At 45.9% G+C, this 16,436-nt stretch overlaps 1 protein-coding gene across 7 annotated transcripts in view; it reads left to right on the top strand.

Moving 5' to 3' along the window:
• The window catches only part of MIER1 (MIER1 transcriptional regulator), an 846,254-nt gene that overhangs the window by 626,392 nt on the left and 203,426 nt on the right, over window positions 1-16,436 (top strand). For all 7 annotated transcript variants that reach the window (XM_069641951.1, XM_069641950.1, XM_069641954.1 and 4 more), the window contains one exon: window positions 6,632-6,726. In XM_069641951.1, coding sequence (XP_069498052.1) covers window positions 6,632-6,726 — 95 coding nt within the window. The remainder of the gene's footprint in view (window positions 1-6,631; window positions 6,727-16,436) is intronic.

Genomic DNA, 16,436 nt, shown 5'->3' with positions numbered 1-16,436 from the left:
TGAATTTTACTCTGCGCGCCAAACCAGGATTGGTCCGTTTGTTTGTGTTGTCTTTGGCAGGGTTGACTGCTGAAGCCCGCCTCCTGGCTCCAGCGTTTCTGGCAGAGCAGGAAGAGAGGGAGGTTCCCGAAACTGTCTGTGCTTAGTCTCCTTGGTTACAGGAATGCACCCAAAGGTGATTGGCTGGCTGGCTGTCCTTGGAGGATAGCCACACTGCTGTGTGAGTGACAGCTAGGCTGTAAATGAATGGGAGAAACCCGTATAAAAGGTGAGGACTTTTTCAAGGAAGAAAGAGACGACCACTGGACAAAGGAACTGAAGAAGAAACTGGAATAGAAGCTTACTGTATCCTCCTGGACCGTTCGTTTGCCCGGTGAAGCCCTGCTGCAGTGCTGAAGCTCCAAATTTTTAATCGACCAGAGAAGCCCGGAAAGGACGACTTCACCCTTTGGGTTGGTGGGATCAATCAACCTCAAGACGAACTTGCCTGGAACCCATCTCCCTGCTGGCTGTACTTCCACGCTGCTGCTGGAACCGAGTGCCAGGAGTTAGAAACTCCAGAATAGAGTGCATTGTTTTTAACGGACCAAAGCTCCAGGAAGATCCCAAGGACCCTCCCGAAGCAGGACTACGCAAGCCTCCTCACCAGAGTGCTGCACTCCAGAAGCTAGGGGAGCCCATCAAGTGTCGGAGATCTGCGGTGATGCGATTTGCGAGTAGCTGAAACCGCAAAGTGCTGCTGAATTGAAAAGAACTCTTTGCTGCCGCCAACCTTTGAACCGCAGTGCAGGAGTGCCCCAAATCCTCCCTCTTGTCCCCACGACTGAGGCCCAGGAACACCGGATCTGCAGGACTGCAACAGGAACAGAAGGCAGCTGAAATCTCTTTTTCTAACCAAAGGTACTGTGTTAACTAAAGGGGTGCTTTGTGTAGCTTGTTCGTTCTCGCAGGAGACCTACAGTACCTGCTTTTTCTGCAGAGTTGCTTGCAGCTTTGCTTTTCACTAGTCTTGCAGCTTGTGGCCCAACAGTGATTCGTTTCTACAAGCTCTGATACCATTGTGCAAGACTTTTTTGCTAATCTTCAAGAAGTGCCTCAGCGCTCCTAGACTTTGCTCAATTGACATTGGCTGTCCTGGATCCCTACAGACTCTTCTGACCCTTTGACTTTGTTCATCTGTCCCTCAAAATGTCATACATCAGTTACTTATGTTGCTGGGAAAGGGTTAACCTATATTTCATTGGGGGATTGTGAAAGTGCTTACCTGTTCAGGAGAACTTGTTAACCTTTGTCCTAGCTATTTAAGTCACGTGAGGGTGTAGGAAGTGTCCGTGTGTCATCCCAAAAGGGTATCTGCTTACTTAACTGAAACTGAAGCAGTGTATTTTTGAAGTGTATTTAGTTGGCACAGCTTTCCCTTTCTAAAGAAAGCTTACTAAAAAATGGACCGTCAAATTAATAAATAATTTTAATAAGAAACCTTGTGTATACGTGTTGTTTGACTACTTGTCACTGTACCTATGTTGCATCTCTACAGCTCACATTGACCCCTCTTGAGATACGCCTGGCTGCTCAGTCACTCTACCAACTTGTGTAGTACAGGCCTATACCAAAGGTTGGGTTCCCTATTGCCAAGAGTACAAGTGTTGGAGAGAATTCTCAGAAATATGCTAATTCCCTCTACCTTAGAGGCCCCCAGCAACTTTGCTGGATTTGAGGACTTGATTTTTTTTTATCCTGGAGAGAGTGAGACCCTGTTTCCCACTCTTGCATGTATTTTAATGTGATTTTTGTACAGTGTTTCTTTTTGGTTGTGGAGTCTGACAAACTCCATAGGCATCATCGTTTACATTGTGTGACACAGCACCTTCAGTGCAGTGACACAGGGAAGTCTTTCAGATTTCCCAAAGGTTTAATACCTTTTCTGGGATAAATTACGGTTTCCCCGGAGCAGTAAAGTAAAATTGACTTTACTTACATTTGTAACTTTATAGACCCAGCGCACACTATCTTACAATAGGGTGCTGGAGGGGTTACTTACTATCCCCTTTGTCTAGCTTCTCGTGTATCATTTCTATGTTACCCTTTCCTCACTGAATGACTGGTGGCAGTGGTTTACTTTTTACTACCATTATGGGATTTTACCGCAGGCTGCGTTCTCAGCCACGGTAATGCACCCAGGGGTGCCATTTTTGTCAAAATAGCCCAGTCTTCTTTTTTTTGCCATTTCTTTCTGGAAAGGTCCTTCTTGAGATTCACTCTGCGCGCCAAGCCAGGTTTGGTCCCATTGTTCATTTTGCCATTGGCGGGATTCACAATTGAAGCCCGCCTCTGGCTCCAGATTGTTTGGCAGGGGCAGGAAGGAAGGAAGGAAGGAAGGAAGGAAGGAAGGAAGGAAGGAAGGAAGGAAGGAAGGAAGGGAGGTGCTGTGCTGAAACTCCAAATTCGTATCGACAGCTCCTGCAAGGATGACTTCTCCCTTTTTGAATTGGTGGGACCAATCCACTCCAAAGTAAGCCACCTGGACATACTCTCGAAGCTGGTCGAGTTTCCACTGCAGTTGCTGTTGGATCTGGCTAGCCAGGGAGAGGAACACCAGTTTGTGTGCATTGCTTTTAAGCTGGCCAAGCCCTCCAGGAAGATCCTCCGGACTCCCAAGATGCAGGACTGACCGAGCCTGAGCCCCCCCAACAGAGTGCGGAAGCGCAGATGCACAGAAAGCCCATCTCGACAGCCAGGAACCGCAGTGTTGCTATTTACAGTAGATGCAAGGAGCTGAAACACCGAAGTGCCACTTGTTTGAAGATTTCCGGTTGCAAGCAGTGACTGTCCTGTTGCAGTGCAGGAGTCCCCAGAAGTCCTCTCTCTTGTCCCCACGACTGAGGCCCAGGAACATAGAGTTCTGCAGAGCTGCACAGGAACAGAAGTCATCTGCTGCACTTTTTCTTCAACCTAAAGGTACTATAAAGTCTAAGAGCTTACCTCTTGTTTTGTAGCCACTTCTCCTCGTTGGGGACTTGCTTGGTTGCATTTGTAGAGTTGCTATCAGCTTCTTTACCTCACAAGCCTAATCATCTTGTGGCCCTACTTTGATTTCTTCTATTCAACCAAGACTTTAAAAACATTGTGAAAGATTTTCTACTTACCTGCAAGAAGTGCTTCAGTTCACTTTGACTTTTGCTAACTTAAACATTGGCTCGCCTGGCTCCCTGAATGACTCTTCACCCCTCTAAGTGTTTTGCCTTCCGTAAAGGAAAGGGTTAACTGACTTTGCATTGGGGGGTTAGTGAAAGCTTAAGAATCATTGCGTGAACACTTTATTTTGATCCCTCTTTTCTTTGACGCTCTCCTAATAACGTCTGAATGCAAACAGTGATATATGAATGTCCACAGCACCCTAGTAATTGATATCACCTGAGGGTGTAGGTAGAGCCATCCGAAACGGGTATCTGTTGATTTAGAAAACTAAGAGTGTATTTTTGAGCTATATTTGTGTTGCTTAACCTTGCTCCCTTCTAAAGAAGGCTTACTATAAGAGACAAATTATTAATGTTTTAATCAAGAAACCTTGTGTGTAAGAGTTTATTTTAATACTTATCAATGTGAATCTTTGTGCAACTCCCCTGCAGCTCACATTGGTCCCTCTTGCGATAAGCCTGGCTACTCGACCACACTACCAACCTGTGTAGTACAGACTTATACCAAAGGTTGGGTTCCTATTGCCAGGAGGTCAGGGTTGTTGTAGAGCATCCAAAGGGTACTGCATACAATCTTGCCTAACAGGGTTGGTATAATCTCCCACAGGGTTACTACATACAATCCTGCCTAACGGGGAGCCCAAAGGGCAACCCTATAACAATAGAAGGGTATATACCAAAAGTTGTTGGAGTAAAAAAACTTTAAAAAACACTATGGAGAGTCTTCAATATTACACCCATCAAAGGAGTAAAAGGATCTGCGAGTGTGGAAAAAGGTTCCCACTCACTGAGTGTTGGGTAAGATTGTATGCAGTACCCTGTGGGAGACTGCACCCGCCTTGTCCTCTTGGTAATAGGAACCCAAACTTTGGTATAAGTCTGTACTACACAAGTTGGTAGAGTGCCTGAGCAGGCAGGCTCATTTCAAGGGGGGGTCAATGTGAGCTTGTAGGGTTGTAACATAGGTATTCACATTGACAAATAGTCAAAGTCGTCCTTTGCAGGGCTTCTCTAGTCGAATTCGGAGCTTCAGCACTGTAGCAGGGCTTCACCGGGCAAACCAACGGTCGAGGAGTTGCAGCAAGTTTCTCTTCCAAGTTCTTCTTCGGATTCCTTCATCCAGTGGTCGACTCTGCCTTTCAAGCAAAATACCTCCCCTTTTATGCAGGTCGCTCCCATTCATTTGCAGCCTAGCTGTCACTCACACAGCAGGGTGGCAGCCAGCCGGCCAATCACCTTTGGGTGGATTCCTGTAACCACGGAGACTAAGCACAGGGAGTTTCGGGAACCTCCCTCGCTTCCTGCCCTGCCAGACAAGCTGGAGCCAGAGGCAGGCTTCACCAGTGAATCCTGCCAATGACCAAACCAACAAAGGGACCAAACCTGGTTTGGCACGCAGAGTAAATCTCAAGAAGGACCTTTACAACAAGAAATGGCGAAAAAAGACCAGGCCTTTTTGCAAAATGGGCACCTATGGGCGCTAAACTGCAGCTGTGAACGTATCCCGCAGTAAAAACACAAAATGGTTGGACAAAGTAAACCACTGCCAGCAGCCATTAATTTTAGAAAGGTTAACATAAAAATGTAACATGAGAAAGTATGCACAGTGGATACTAAGTGACCCTATACAAGATATTGTGTGCTGGGTCTACAAAGTAAGTCAATATATTGTGTGCTGGGTCTACAAAGTAAGTCAAGTTCACTTTACTGCTCTTGGAAACAGTAGTTTAACCAAGAGAAGGTATGTAAAACTTTGGGAAATCTGAAAGACTTCCCTGTACCACTCGGTTTCGGTTGAAATTGCCCACAAAAAAAATTGTTGCATTGACCAAAAGTTCTAAAAATGCTACCACCAAAGGTTGGAACACCAAAAGTTCAAACCTTTGGTGGTAGAATTGAAAAAAAAACGGGGGCTGCCCCCTGCATCGCCCCGCTCATTATGCTTCATGGTATAGTGAGCGGGGGATGCGGGGGACACCCCCGCAGCCTTTCGTTTAAAAATAAAAAAATACAGGGCTGCGGGGGGTGTCCCCTGCATCGCCCTGCTCACTATACTTCATGGTATAGTGAGCGGAGGTCACCCCTGCAGCCTTCCATTAAAAAAAAACCGGCTGCGGGTATGTCTCCTGCATCGCCCCGCTCGCTATACTTTATGGTATAGTGAGCGGTGGCTGAGGGGAACTTCCATTACAAAAAGGAAAAGAAAAGGACCCTGCAGCGCCGGTTCCCGATCACAGAAGGGAAAGGGAAAGGGTGCTGCAGGGAACCAGCGTGAAGATGAAGGTATGTGGGGTTTGTTTATGTTGGGGGTGTGCTGAGGGTGTGGATTGGGGGGGTGTTATGGGTATGTTTGGGTGTGGGTGTGAGAATGTATATGTGTTCGCATGAGAAAGGTGCAAACTTTTGGTAGTTCGCACCTTTCTCATGCAAACGATTTGCCCGCGGTACTTTCAGCCGCGGGCAAATCATTTGGATTCGTACCACTGCGCTGAAGGTGCTGTGTCACAATGTAAAAAGATGCCTATGAAGTTTGTCAGACTCCAAAACCAAAAGAAACAGTGTTCAAATCAAAGAAAAATACATGAGAGAATGGAAAAAGGTCCCACTCTCTCCAAGGTAAAAATGTAAAGTCCTAAAGTCCAGCAGAAGAGCTGGGTGTCTCTAAGGTAGAAGGAATTAGCCCATTTCTGAGAATTCTCCCTAACTGTGAGGTATAGGGAAAATAATCGACAGTCCAGCAAAAAGTTCTGGGGTTAAAATCTTACATAACACCTCCCAAACAGCTCCCAGCAAACTACACAGTATCTCTGCGCGCTCCACAAGTGATGCTGTAGTTGAATAGTATTCTCCTCCCAGAATAGCAAAGAGCGTGGAAAGACTGCAGTGGGCAGATAAAGGCTGGAAACACCGGTCTCATGGAAACCTTAGCATTACTCCTCAGCAACACAGTGACACTCGGCTTCTTCTGTGGAGGAGAGGCTCAGGGCATTTTTAAGGAGTCCCCAGACTGTCCTCTTTCTCTATCGATGTTTTATATCCCAGGTACTCCTCATTACATTTTGTGTGGGCCATTCACACCACTGCACATAGATTGTTAGCAATTATGCATGCAATTTCTGCTTAGAAATTATGTAATCTTTATAGATGTGTAGGTCTGTACTTGTATGATAAAATGCACCGTGTACAATAGTATTTTATGGAGCGTTGCAGAGGGCATGCAAGCGATGTTGATGTTTAGCCAATTGTGTATTCTTTCTTAGTATTAGACTTGTATTGTTTAATTGTTTAATTATGTTTAGCCACCGAAACACTATGGTTCCTCTTGATACACGTTGAGTTTATTTTTTTTTTAAGTGTTTTATTACTAGTCTTTCTGTTTTTAAAGTGGTTTGCTTTTTAAAGTACAGTCTAAAAATAATGTGCATCTCTTTCAGAGGAGCTGTCTGTTTGGACAGAAGAAGAATGTAGGAATTTTGAACAGGGACTGAAAGCATATGGAAAAGATTTTCATTTGATTCAAGGTAACAAGGTGAGGTGATAGTTGCATTGTGCCTTAATTGTGTCCTAAAGGTTTACAACGTACCCTTGAAATGTCAGGTTGTTAGACTATCGGTCTTGATTTTTTTCTATTGGGCACCACAAACACTAGCACACGTATTCCTTGCCAATGATTGAGATCCTCCATGAAATATAGCTTTCCAAAAAGGCCTCCGAACACCTCTTTTGAATTCAGTCAAATGTTATGCATTTGTGATCAGAATAAAAATGCATCTAAATTATATTGCCATCAAAGAAGGGATAATGTAGTTATACCCAACTCATAGCAAATAGTTCGGCTTTGACGAGAAGACTTCAAATAAAGAAAAAACGCATTTAATTTGCAATGGTGTTTAGTGCACCCAACAAAGTTTTCTTGAAGTAGTACATAAATCAATTTAGTGAACAAAAAGCAGATAGCTTATAATCGTTTTCAAACTTCTATAGCCAGAGCCACCATTGGGACTAAACTAGAACATTGCAATGTCCTTCTAGCAGGCACTTCTGCAATAAATCTAAACAGACTCCAAATCATACAAAATAATGCCCTTAGAGCAGCACTTAAAATCTCCAAAAGAGACCACATTGCGCAAGCCAGGCGAGCTGGCCACTGGTTACCCGTGAAGGAATGGATCACCTTCAATACCCTCACCCTTGCACACTAGTGCTCACAGCCCCACCCTACCTTTCAGAGACTATCGTCGGATAGCTCTGCACATCCCAAAAGACCCTGCCACGCCAACCAACTGTGCATCCCTCCCCTCTAAAGGTCCAAAGCAGGCAGGATTGGCCTGCATATAGCACCTAAATTATGGAATGCCCTACTTAACACAGTTGGAGATGAGACCTCCCTCCCAGTCTTCAGGAAAGTGCTAAAAACCACACTCCTCAACTAACACTGCCTTCCTTCCCTTTCCTGCGCCCCTCCTTCCCCATCCCTCATGTATTATTTATGTAACTAAGCATGTTGTCTTGTAACAGCGCCACGATGCCTTTGGGCTGCTGCACGCTTTATAAATGTTATTAAATAATACATGTCTGTAATTCTTACAAATGAACCAACTGTGATGTGTCAAAATTCAACACAAATGTGAATACCTATTACCGTCATAACGACTGACTCCCTTCGGGCAGCACTTTATTTGGGTAAGTGTTGGGGAGAATTCTCAAAAATGTGTGAATTCTCCCTTCACCTTAGAGACCCCCAGCAACTTTGATGTATTTTGAGGACTTGATTTTTTTTACCTGGAGTGTGTGGCCCTTTTTTCTCCACTCTTTTGAGATGTGTTTTACTCTTGTGTTTCCTTTGGTTATGGAGTCTAACCAACTCCATAGGCATTATCTTTTCATTTGTCACAAAGCACCTTCAGTGCAGTGACACAGGGAAACCTTTTTCAGGCTTTCCCAGGTTTAAATACCTTATCTGGGATAAACTACTGTTTCCCAGAGTAAGTAAAGTGAAATTGACTTTAGTAGTCTCTTTAAAATTCCTAGACCCAGCACACCCTATCTTACAATAGAGTGCTGGAGGGGTTACTTAGTATCCCCTGTATCGAGATACTCATGTAGCAGTCAAATGCTACCCTTGCCTCTCGAAATGGCTGGTGGTATTTCGGTGTAAAACCACTGCCATGATATTTCACGACCGCGAACACTGGTAGCGTTACATCGCAGGAGCCATGTTTTTCAATATGGCGTCTAAACCCCCTTTTGTTTAAACAGGTTCTGGTCTTCTTTTTTCACCATTTCTTTTTGGAAAGGTTCTTCTAGAGTTGGTCTCTGCGTGCCAAACCAAGTTTGGTCCCTTCAGGACTGAAGACCGCCTCTGGCGCCTGAGTGTCTGGGGTGGGCCAGAAGTGAGAGTCGACCACTGTACCTAAAGATCCGAAGACGAGCTGGAAGAGGACAGCTGCTGCAAGTCCTGGACAATTGGTTTGCCCAGTGAAGCCCGCGTGCAGGTCCCAATCGCCAATTTCATCGTGACAGAGAAGACCGTCAAGGACGGCTTCCCCCGATGAGTTGGTGGGACCAATCAACCTGACACTAAGCCACCTGGATACCATTCTCTGAGTGCTGCAGGAAACCGAATAACCAGGGAGAGGGACACCAGTTTGTGTGCTTGTCTACAGCTACCGGAATTGAAGAGTTGCCCATTGCCAGCTTTTTTACCAGTCCCAGCGCAGTGCAGGAGTCCCCCGACGTCCTCCCTCTTGTCCCCACAGCTGAGGTTCAGGAACAGCAAGATCTGCAGGAACTGGCAGGAACAGAAGTCTTCAGCTGTATCTTTTTCTTCATTGTAAGGTACTGTGAAAACCCGACCGAGAGAACTTAACTTTCACTGTGAAAGTACCTGAAACTTTTGCAACTCGCAGGCTTAATACGCTTGTGACCCAACATATAATTCATCTTTTTACAAACTACGTCTGAGAACTTCTACAGAGACTTTGCCGTTTACTTACCAGAACCGTTTTATCCTATCCAAGACTTTAGCCCATTGACTTTGGACTAGCATATTGAATTTAATTGATTCTTCTCGTGAACTGAAAGTATCTGTATTGTCTAAGAATAATTGTAATCCTTTTATGTTCCGAACCTATTCCTTTTTGCTCCTCCTTCAAAATAGTCTGAATGCCTCAAAAATGTAACGAGTATAGTACTGAAGTATGTGTGTATGATATTTAACTGCCTCCTTTTAGCAAATGTTTTATAACTGACTGTTGAATAAATTAATATAAGCGTTTAACCAAGAAACCTTGAGAGTAAGAGTTTATTTGAACACCTGTGATTGTAGACCTCTATGTAACATCATTAGTGCTCACATTCCCCTCTTGAGATGAGCCTGGTTGCGCGGCTCCGCTACCAAAAACTGTGTAGTACAGACTTATACCAAAAGTTGGTTTGCTTACACCTGTCGTCATAGTTGTGTGTAGTGGTCGAAGTGGGTACTGCATACAAACTCTGCCTAACAGTAGCAACCTTTCAGGACAGGCAAACACTGTTTAGTGTAAGTGATCCAGTACTAACTGAGATTTTCAATATATACGCATACACAAGAGCACGCCGGTAGTCTCTCTAATGCACAGCAAACAGATAACGGCACCTCCGATATTAAACGCAGTTGTATATATGCTTTTCCCATATGCGGACCGCACTTGCTTAGCACAGCAATGGTCACATTGTTCTCTGAACTGTAAAAGACAAGGATGACCCATTTAGTCTGGGTGCTTTGTTTCTTATCTATAGAAGATAGTTGATTTGATGCTATGCAATGCGAGTGAGGCAGCTCCATAAAAGATATATTGATTCGAATTCAGTGAACAAGTTGTATAACAATAGCCATTTTATATCTACCCTTCATTACAGTGTTCAGCTAGTCCACGAAGGCGTAACAACTTGCTATACATCCCCGCACTGTTGGTTTTGTCCACAAGGCGGGTGAATACACACCAGCACCTCTATATATTCTCCTACCTAGTATATGGAAACTGGGATAATTGTGATCCGTTTGATATGGATGTGAGCTTCTCCCATATTGGACCTCTTTAGAATTAACAGCGGGGCCTTATGTTTATTTATTGGTTCCGTGCGGGATAGAGCGATACATTGACATACATCCATACAGCTTAGTACCTGACATACATCCATACAGCTTAGTACCTGGTGATGACTTTAATTACGTACTTCAAAGGACATATGTTTTGAAATTAAACATGTTACTAAGTACATATACCTGTTGCATCCACAGGTCATGACACATCTTGAACATACTGGGAACATTTACTCTGATATGCCCTGAAGATGAACATACAGTTTGAGACTTGTTGGCTATAGTTTTACATAAACAACAATTTGAGTTCATTTGGACACATCACTGTTGGTTCTTTTGTAAGAATTACAGACATCTAACATGTTTGGGAATGATTTTAAGCTATTTGCTTTTTGTTCACTAAATTGATTTATGTACTACTTCACGAAAACCTTGTTGGGTGCACTAAACACCCTTGCAAATTAAATGTGTTTCCTTCATTTGAACTCATCTAAAATGTGTTATTGACAAAACCTAACAGCCCTAGGGCTCTAAAAGCATGGATTGCTTCTAAGGTACAGCTCTGAATTTATATGCCATATACACGATTCCTGTACAGGGCATAGGCCTGTTGGGAGTGCAAGAAGGTTTCCCTGTTGGCAACAACAGGCTTTTTTTGTCTGGAAATATCCATTGCTCGTCTCTGGTGGCCTAGAGACCTTCTCCCTCTTGCACCTGAAATTTTATTTACGCACTATATGTATGATGATTATTGTATAAGGGTTCATTACAGAAGCATGGCAGCACTCTTTCGTCTACCAGGTAGTGCCCCTCTTCCCTCTTTCTTAGTAGGCTTTGACCGGAGCCACCTCCAAATGTGCAGTTTCTCCTGGCAGTGTTTTTCTCCATTCAACCAGGCTGTACACTCACACCAGTGCTTTTCACATCTGTTCTTTATTCTATAGCAGGCTTTTGTCCATTCCTCAACCGTGTAGCATTCTAGAATGCATGCAGGAATACAATGTTCCATGGGTGCTTTGGACCGCTGCCTGCCACCTAAAATGATAACCAAACAAAATGTTGTATGGCATAAATAAAACGTGAGGGCCTTTTGAGAAAATCCAAATTCCGATGACTCCTCTCTCCCTCTGGGAAGTTAAAGTACAGAGCACTGCATATCGTAACAGTGCAGGGTCCTTCTGCTGACAATGGCTGCAACTCCCCAATATGCTGAGCAGACATGATCAAACCATAAAGTCCAAGAGACGCATTAAATGTGCCCTCAAGCCATGGGTTTGAAAGGCTTACATACCAAGACTGACACTTATTTTCCAAATAGTGTGAGGACTTGAACTAGGGAAAACTGGTACATAAGGTCATCAAAATGCATCAGATTCTGAATTGCCTTAATCCCAAATCACTAAAAAGCTATGTGCTGTAGTACTCCATCTGAATATCTTATCAAGCTGTCTGTTAGCAACAGATGGGACATGCACCGAGGGATAATGCTGTTGTTCGGGGACCAGTGGTTGAAACTGAATGTGCTGGTATTCTTTTTTCACTGTGTGCATTATCAAATGCTGCAGAGAAGCTGAGGTCACTAAATGCTAACTCGTCAGGTAACTGTTACGAAATATTTTCTTTTTGTACCTTCCCCTATATTTTGAATGGCTTGTGTCCTGCCATGTATTCCTCATCTTTGATATCACCAATATCCAGCTTCAGAAATTCTTTTCCGGCAGAGGACGCTGTTCATCGATGCGGTCGACTCGATGTCCTTTGAGGGCCTCCGTCTCAAGAATGATGTCATTGAAGTTCTATATAGAACAAGCAGCACACGTTGGCTTCAGGTCCGTTTTTCTGAGGAAGCTTTCGCTTCATGAACTACGGCGCAATTCACATAAAAATTGGTGGTAGGTAGACTCCCCCAAAAAATTCCCCTTCAACTACCCCGTCAAAAAAGAATTCTTCGGACAATGCGATAGACGACTCTCCTCGACGGAAGACTAAAAGGTCCAGGTCTCTGAGTGGCTCTCAACACTCCTCGTCGAGGAAATCGAAGAAAAGGCATCATAAATCACCTTCTTTATCTTCCTTATCCGACTCTTCTCCAGAGATGAGTATATCTTGCCCCACTAATGCCTCTACTCCGGGCCTGAATGGGAAGCAATCAGGCAGGAAATGCTAAAGATTTTCGAGAGCCAGAAACCCTCGAAGGAAGTAGGCCATGCTCCTACTGTGCTTTCTGAACCCAGTAAGGAAAGTGCTCGAGCCAAATCCTGTTTGCCGTTGAGCCAGAGACAAAGGCCAGTTGCATCAGATGCGGTCGAGGCCTCGGCACGATGAAGTGTCATCGAAGGATCCTTTGCGCCATCGAAGTCTGTCACAGATTAAGCCCACGGACAAGTCAAAGTCATCGACACCCAAGAAGTCTTCTTTGAAGGCATTGACACATAAAACAAGTTTAGTGACGGCTCTATTGGCATCTGGCTTGAAACCATCAATGCCATCGACACCTGTTAGGCAAGATTGTATGCCGTAGCCTGTGTGAGACTCCACCATCCCTATCCTCTTGGCAATAGTTAACATAACCTTTGGTATACGCATGTACTATACAAGTTGGTAGAGTGACTGAGCAGCCAGGCTTATCTCAAGAGGAGTCAATGTGAGCTGTAGTGTTATCAGAGATTCACAGTGACAAGTGTCCAAAGAAACTCTTACACTCAAGGTTTCTTGATTAAACAATTATTAATTGTTTAATAAGCCTTCAGAAGGGAGCAAGATATATAACACAAAAATATACTTTCAAAATGCACAATTTCTTTAAGTCAGTAAATACCCATTTTGGATGGCACACAAATATTTCCTGCACCCTGAGGTGACTTAAATAACTAGGACACTGTGGACATTAATATATCACTGTACATTTAGAGCAATACTGAGGTTAGTGCCAAAAGAAGAGGTTGAGGGACTAAAACAATGGTTAACAAATATTCTTACGCAGCTAAGTACTATTAAAACCCTCTAATGCAAAGTAAATTAACCCTTCCCTGGGGGAAAGCAAAGCACAAAGTCAGAGGTAAGACAAGTCTTTCAGGGAGCCAGGACAGCCATTGTTGAGCAAATGTCTAGGTGAGCTAAAGCACTTCTTGCAGGTAGGTAAAAAGTCTTGAACAATGTTTTAGATGTTTTTGTATGTCCCCCAAAGACAGCCTGCCGGTCAATCACCTTTGGGTGCATTCCTGTAACCATAGGGATTAAGCACATGGAGATTCAGGCACCTCCCTCGCTTCCTGCCCCTGCTAGACACGCTGGAGCCAGAGGCGGGCTTCACCAGTGAATCCCGCCAAAGATCAAATGAACAAAGGGACCAAACCTGGTTTGGCACGCAGAGTAAATCTCAAGAAGGACCTTTCCAACAAGAAATGGCAAAAAAAGACTGGGCCATTTTGACAAAATGGACACCCATGGGTGCTTTACTGCAGCTGCAATTGCAGCCCTTAGTAGAAAAGCACAATTCTCCAGCATGGGGTCTGGCATGGATTCACATGCTCATGAATATTCCCAGTCAGGCTGGGAATCCTCGATAAAGAAAAATAAGTTTCGTTTCTGATCTGTCTTTCTTAGTAGTAACCAATCACTGATCTCTGGGTCATACTGCCACCAGCCAATGACTGCCCTCTCCCTAAGCCCCGCCTCTGGCAGCCATCCACCGATTTGGTAGCACGCAAAGTGGCAGTATGACCAAGTGAAGAGCCGCAGAGGGGTAGGCGGGAGGGTTCGCATGTGAATCCAAGCCAGACCCATGCTGGAGAACAGTTACAGGTAAGTAACTTGTTTCTTCTCCAGCATGGGGTCTGGCATGGATTCACATGCTCATGAATATAAGAATACATAGCAGTACACACATGCACAACCACGGGAGGTGGCAAGGCTCAACATTAAGCATTACATACAAAACTCAACATTAAGCAATTCTTACCGCCTCACCAGGCTCACCTTAGGCAAATAGGTTGCGCAGCACTGCTTGGTCGACCCTGCACTCCTCCCTGGAGTCCCTATCGACGCAGTAGAATCTTGTGAAGGTGTGCGTCGACCTCCACATAGCGGCCCTGAAGATGTCCAGCAGAGGCACACCAGACATGAATGCCGTGGTAGCAGCGATCACTCTGGTCGAATGGGCTCTCGGACGGCCGGGCAGCGGTCGGTTTGCCAACCGGTGACAGTGTATGATGCAGCCGGAGAGCCATCTGGAAATGGAAGTCTTCGAGAGAGCCTTCCCTTGATTCACAGACCTAAAGTTCACAAACAGCTGTGACGTCTTCCGAAATCTCTTCATGCGGTCCACGTAGAACTTCAGCGCTCTAGCTGCATCCAGCGAGTGCAAAGTCCTCTCGGCCGGCGTCGAAGGCGACGGGAAGAAAACTGGTAACACCAAGGGCTCGTTGAGGTGGAAGTCTGACGGCACCTTGGGCATGAAGGAGGAGTGCGTCCTCAGCACCACCCTCGTGTCATGAAAAGTCAAGTATGTAGGCTTGCAAGATGGGGCCTGGATCTCTCCCACTCGTCGTGCGGAGGTGATGGCCACGAGGAGCGCTGTCTTCCATGACAGGAACTTCAAAGGCGCCGAATGCACAGGCTCGAATGGGGCCCCCATGAGCCTGGTCAGCACCACAATAAGCTCCCACGCCTTCACCGGCAGGAACGATCGGAATAGTCCCTTCATAAATTCCTTCACCAGGCGATGAGACCACAAGGACGCCTGTCCCGTAGTCCTGGTATATAGGGAGATGGCAGCCAGATGTATTTTGATGGCGGCGTGAGCCAGTCCAGCTTTGGCCAGCGACAGTAGGTACGACAGTACTTGAGGGGCCGTAATCCACAGAGGGTTAATCTTCTGTGCACGGCACCAGACAGAGAACCTCTTCCACTTATGACCGTAACACTTGAGAGTTGAAGACGTCCTGGTTTTTGCAAGCCTCTCTGCAGTCAGCCGGGATATCGTACCCTCCAAACTCTAGTGCTGCAGGCGCCAGGCCTGCAAGTTCAGTGACTTCGGGTCGTGATGAAGAATGGCGCCTCCTTCTCTGGAGAGAAGATCCGCGTCCGCTGGCAGCTTGACTGGTGGGGACGTTGCCAAGTCCAGAAGGTCCGGGAACCAGATCTGCCTCGGCCACGCCGGTGCGACGAGGATCATCCTGCACCTGGACTTCTTGAGCTAGTTGAGACGGAGCGGCAACGGAGGGAACGCGTATAGAAACAGGCCGTCCCAAGGGAACGAGAAAGCATCGCCCATGCTCCTCGGCTGCGGGAACCTGCTGGCTAACCTCTGGCACTTGGAGTTCGTCGCCGTCGCAAAAAAGTCGATCCGGGGTTTGCCCCATCGTCGAAAGAGCCATCCACCTGGTCCTGACGTAGTTCCCCACTGTCCTGACGTAGTTCCCCACTCGTTGCACGAGCGCAACTCCCTGCTGAGTTAGTCGGCGATGGTGTTTTTTTTATTCCTGCCAAGTGGAAGGAAACCAGAAACATCCCCTGGCCGACGGCCCAGTGCCACAGATCCTGGGCCTCCTTGGATAGGGCTGGGGATCTGGTGCCTCCCTGCTTCCGTATGTAGAACATTGTGGTGGTGTTGTCGGTGAAGATCCTCACCACTTTGTCCTTGAGGGACGGAAGGAACGACTTGAGCGCCCAGACCACTGCTCGAAGCTCCAGAATGTTGATGTGGCGAAACCTCTCCTTTGGGAGCCAAAGGCCTCTTGCATGGAGATCTCCGGTGTGGGCTCCCCCAACCCTCCAGAGAGGCGTCCGTCGTCACCGTCTCCTGAAACGCCGGGTTCTGAAAGTCTGTGCCTGTAGTAAGGTGCACATGGGTACCCCGCCATAGGATCACCCAACGGAACTCCTCGTCGAGAGGGATCCTGTCTTCGAAGCAGCCCGTCGCCTGAAACCAGCGGGCGTCGAGGAACTCCTGTAGCGGACGCATCCGAAGTCTGCAAAGGGGTACAAGGTAGATGCATGAGGACATCATCGGACATCATCCCGAGGAAGGACTTGATAGACCTCACCCTGGCCACGTCCGTGGCTAGCGGGCGCCGCACCTTGCCCAGAATGGCCTTCGTCCTCTCCTCCGACTGGCAGGCCGAAACTGATGCTGATTTTTTTCTTTACCGAGT

Source organism: Ambystoma mexicanum, chromosome 1q, assembly GCF_040938575.1.
Source record: "Ambystoma mexicanum isolate Mex_15411 chromosome 1q, UKY_AmexF1_1, whole genome shotgun sequence".
NCBI classification, from domain to species: domain Eukaryota; kingdom Metazoa; phylum Chordata; class Amphibia; order Caudata; family Ambystomatidae; genus Ambystoma; species Ambystoma mexicanum.
Note: the sequence above shows the minus strand (reverse complement) of the source record. Positions and strands in the feature narration are given on the sequence as shown.